At 31.4% G+C, this 4881-nt stretch overlaps 1 protein-coding gene across 1 annotated transcript; it reads left to right on the plus strand.

Moving 5' to 3' along the window:
• The first annotated feature begins 1086 nt into the window (after positions 1-1086).
• Positions 1087-2648, plus strand: LOC143595094 (CASP-like protein 5C3). The gene is made up of 3 exons (XM_077074225.1): positions 1087-1243; positions 2132-2264; positions 2368-2648. Exons 1-3 carry the CDS (start codon positions 1110-1112, stop codon positions 2575-2577), a joined length of 477 nt encoding a protein of 158 aa, XP_076930340.1. The 5' UTR covers positions 1087-1109; the 3' UTR covers positions 2578-2648.
• The last annotated feature ends 2233 nt before the right edge of the window (positions 2649-4881 follow it).

The raw sequence follows: 4881 nt of genomic DNA on the forward strand, positions 1-4881 counted from the left end.
ACAAGCCTTATACTTATTTTCTTCATTCAGAGGAGACCATTCCTCAAAAAGCTAATGGTCAATGGATACATTATGACTTTGGATATGCATCACACATGGTGTTGAATATTTAATCACATTCACATTTAAGTATGTCAATTCAGTTACAATAAATCCTGAAAAAGACATCTACAAGTCATATAATAATAATAATAATAATAATAATAATAATATAAAAATTAAGCCAGCTTTAACTCAACTGACATTGAATAAAAGTAAACTTTTAGGTTGGTCTCAGTTGGGTTTTATAGTAGTAGGCCTTCGGGTGACAGATTTCTCTTAAACATGAGATGAGGATTTTGACATACAAGGTCGTCTTTTGTCATTGAGTTATCTAGATTAAATGTTTCAAAAACTGGTATTTTACTCATTGGTTAAATCGTGTTATACCGAAAGGTTCAACCGGGTTGAATAATTACTCTATAATATTATATAAATGCAACTTTCAACTAAAAAAATAGTCCAAAAGTACATTACTCAATAATAAAATAATTCAAAAATTAATTCATAATTAAAAATAATAAAAAATACTTGATTTTTAAACAAAGTTAAAAAAAAATAAAGTGTAAAATAGGTTTATGACTTTGTTTACTGGTTTACTCATTTTAATTTTATCTGCTAAGCTAAAAGTCATTTTTAAAATATATGAGCGGCAAAAAAATATCAAAAATCTATTAAGCTTAAACCGGTATTTTTAAGAAACCGACGGTTCAATACTCTATCAAACCGTCTAAAAATATAACTGGTTCAACTGACCAGTACGAACCTGTATTTAAAATTCACTGCCCGGATAATTTAAAAAAAATAACAATTTGAAAATTAAAAAAGGGACAGAAAAGAGGTCAAAAGAAAAGGTAACAATAATAATAATAATAATAATTATAATATGAATCCATTGTCGTCTCTTTCGATCTGACGTCGTTACTTTACTTCTTGTTCATTGATCAAACGTGGAATGGCCTGCACGCACCATCGCCGATGGCTATGAACAGTCCCATCCAACCACCGACAATCACAACTGTCAGCACCTTCTAATTGAGAACAACAACACACTTATTATTATTAATTAAATGGAAGAAGAGTTTCCAGGTGCCGTTGGAACGAGTGCAAGCTTAGCACTGAGGTTAGGCCAGGCCATCTTCTCCGTCGCTTCGCTTCTCTTCATGTGCCTCGGTGTTGAATTCTACGCTTATACCTCTTTCTGGTAGTCCTATTGATTTGATTTTGATTATTTATTGATTGCTAATTTAGGGTTTTAGGCCGATCAAGCTCTTCAATTTTGGAATTCATTCATTGATTCTAATTCTGAATTAGGCAAAATTAAATAAATTATTGTTGCAGTTAACAGAGTCTGTTTTGTGTTTGTTACATTTTGGGAAACAACCAACAATTTGTGTCACCTGCTTCCTGATTAGTGAACCAACAATCTGTCACCTGCTTCCTGATTTATAAACAAACAATTTGTCATCTGCTTCATGATTAAATTAATGAACTATTCTCACAAAGTTAAATTTTAATGGTGTGTAATGACTGTTTATGATGCCTTAGAAATGCACTCAATTTTATGATGCCTTAGAAATGCACTCAATATCCCTGCTATAGCGGTTATCGGATCTCTAACAGAATATCAGTCAAAATATCGGTACCGATAATATCGGCTATATTGACCCATATTCGACATATGTATCACCGATTTTCCCGATATCAGTTTTTTAACTCTTAACTGTCAATTTTTAGTGTTTACTGTTAGTGTTTTAAGTCTTAAACAGTTCCTACTTGCTACAATTGTTAGTCTTTTGTAAGTTGCAAAAGGCCAAAATATTAATTTGTTAATGGTAGGAGAGTATATTGAATTGCTATATATGTGAATTCTGCATTATATTAAAATTACCGATTTCCCACCGTGATAACCGATATCTCAAATATTTTTCTGCGTTAACTGCGTATAGAAAGTTTTAACACTTCACATGAGTGATAATTTAGGATTCGTTATGCTGGCTTTAGGATTATTGATACTGACATGTGCATTTGTGTTTCTGAATCTTTGATTATAGTAAGTCATATGATGACTGATTTCATATTTTTGTTTCAGTTTTTTGGTGACAATCAAAGGTTTAACAATACCATGGAGTTTAACGCTCGCAATGGTTGATGCATTCTCTGTGTTTATAAAGCGTCCATCTCGTCAAGTACAAATCGTGTCGATAATCGTCATAGGCGACTGGGTACGTTCTTTTTATACCTGGTTTGCAAAATTAATAATAAAAAAAACGTTCTTTAACTGTCCGTCTGTTTGTCTGATGATAACAAGTTTGAAAATGATGACAGGTTCTCTCATTCTTATCACTAGCAGCAGCATGCTCAACTGCCAGTGTGGCTGATTTCATGATAACAGAAGCCAGTGCATACTTTTGTGGTAAAAAAATGTGCAGCAGGTACCAATTGTCAGCTGCAATGGCGTTCTTGTCGTGGTGCTTGTCGACAGGCTCGGCTCTTTTTAATCTTTGGCTTCTGCCTTCTTTATATACTAATTTGTAGATAAAAGTTATTCCCATTATAGGATTGATGTATAGTTGCATACGGTACAAAAAAATGTTGATTTTATAGCTTAGGTTTGCACCCGAGTTCAGGAACTGAACAAGGGTAAATCTGTTTATGCATTTGTCAAGTGAAAATATTATCTTTTTTATTAAAGTTTTTGTCATCTGTAGTTGAAGTTACGGTTAATAAAAGATTATTGTAACCACCATAGATTTGTGTATGTATGTGCACATTCATGATTGATATTATTTAAATATTGATGCATACATGTGCATATAGTTGGTGATCCAGATCATAGAAACAAATCCATCAAGAGTATGAAATAGATCATCTGTAGGAATCTTAGTGCATATTTGCAGACATGGCCGGTGTGAGTGCTGCAAGTACAGATTTTGTGTTGTTTTGCCGGTGGTTTTGGGTGCTGTTGAACATGCATCTGACAGTTTGGAATCCTTTGGTCTGTCTACTTGTTTACTATTGTATATTATCTTGCTAAGGAAGGAGGCAGGAACGAGACTTTCATAGAAACTATATTTTTTAACTCGAATTTCTTTCAACTTGGCGTCTGAAATTTCGGCTTGGTTAAATAAAATACAATGCCATAAGGCACAAAATGAATGTGATCAAATATAAGTGAAGTCCATGTTCTTGCTTTTGGCTAGCAGCAGTAAGAGCACTTCTATTTTCAATATATTCAAGGGTAAATATATTAATACTTTCTGTTTTTTTTAAAGTCCTTAACGAAATGCACGAGTGTTACATGAACGACGTGTATCACAAACTTTTTTAACAGAAAGTTCTTAATTTATTTAAAACATTTAGAAGAAAATGATAAAGGGTGACTGGTAAAATGAGCTTCTAAGTGGTGAAAATTTTCTAATATTTTATATAATCTTCACTCTACTTACAAAACTAATATTCATGAAATTTACAAATTTCTTTGCATATTATCTTATCTTTATTGCATTAAAAAGATGTAAATATAGAACCATCAACGGGTGATTTTGGAAATCAATTGCATGGAGGTAAAAAGAAATTATTGATTTGTTACTTGACTTTTTCACAGAGAATGATTTGTTTGAAAGGATAATTTTTCAATATATAATATGCATGCCCAATTGGTTTGTTGGATAACACATTTTTTAGTTTAAGGTTTCTTGTTAACTTAAGTTATGTTATTGTTCATTTTTACTAAAGTTACGTTTGTTGTTGTTGTCTATGTTTTTGTTAAAATTAAAAATAAGTTGATCCACGCTGGCAAAGCACGAGTGTAAAATAGTTATAAAATATAAAATGGACTTTTAATTGATATTTTTTGGGCTTCTCATATATTTGTTTAAGTGGACTAATTTCTTAATTTTTAATGGAATAAAAGTTTGGGCATAAAAGTACTAAATTATTTTACCCCTGCGTTCAAAATTTGAGTTTGTATCAAATATAAATAAAATTAACGTGCTAATTGTGAAAATCAAGTAGACAAGTATAGTAATTATATATATACAAGTATAATAATTATGTAATTACATGATAGAGTAATTATGTAATTACTTTACTTGTATATATAATTACTCTACTTGATTCTCACAATTAGAACGTGAATTTCATTTGTATGTTAATTTTCCCCTAAAAAAATATACACCGAACGGCATCCAAAAATCTGAGGGTCGGTTGAAAAACGATAATATAAGTAACATATAAAAAATATATAAAAGGTATTGCTTGACCCCGTACCTTATGTACTAGGTAAACTATGACGAGTGCTCAGATATTACTCCATGATAGGGGCGTTTTTGGGTTATTATATTAGGTTTTGAGCTTTTCGGTTTGGTATTTTTGGGTTTCAAAATTTTAAATCTAGAACTGAACGTCTGAAACCCAATCAAAATCTCTCACGGTTTTTTCTGGTTGGGTTAACTAGGTTTCTGAGTATCTAAGAAAAATAAAATAAAAATATACACAACTCAGTTCAACTATAAACCATTTGATATTTATGAACTCTTGAAACATCAATTACACTTGTTTAGTTAGCACATAGCATTGATGATCACGTATACGTATTAGATGTTACAAGTTGCAACAATATACTTCCTATGAGGTAAACAAATCATTCGTGAATGAAGAGAATCATCAACAAATAAACATGGCTGAATAACAATGATAAACGATGACCAAGAATTACCGTAACTGAGAGAATTAAGGCTCTCGATTGATCATGTTAAACGATTTCTTGTTCGATTTTAGTTGCTTTGGTAACGGATAGCCATAAATTGAACAGATATATACATTAAGCAATCAAAATTT

Source organism: Bidens hawaiensis, unplaced genomic scaffold (assembly GCF_021521415.1).
Source record: "Bidens hawaiensis isolate Kalapana, Puna unplaced genomic scaffold, B.hawaiensis_p1.1 tig00001721_1, whole genome shotgun sequence".
NCBI classification, from domain to species: Eukaryota; Viridiplantae; Streptophyta; class Magnoliopsida; order Asterales; family Asteraceae; genus Bidens; species Bidens hawaiensis.

Excerpts from the sequence above, each read along its gene's own strand:
- LOC143595094 (XM_077074225.1), top strand. The coding sequence starts at position 1,110 with ATGGAAGAAGAGTTTCCAGGTGCCGTTGGAACGAGTGCAAGCTTAGCA. Across the intron at positions 1,244-2,131 it reads TACGCTTATACCTCTTTCTG|TTTTTTGGTGACAATCAAAG; the intron begins GTAGTCCTATTG and ends TTTTTGTTTCAG. Across the intron at positions 2,265-2,367 it reads TAATCGTCATAGGCGACTGG|GTTCTCTCATTCTTATCACT; the intron begins GTACGTTCTTTT and ends AAATGATGACAG.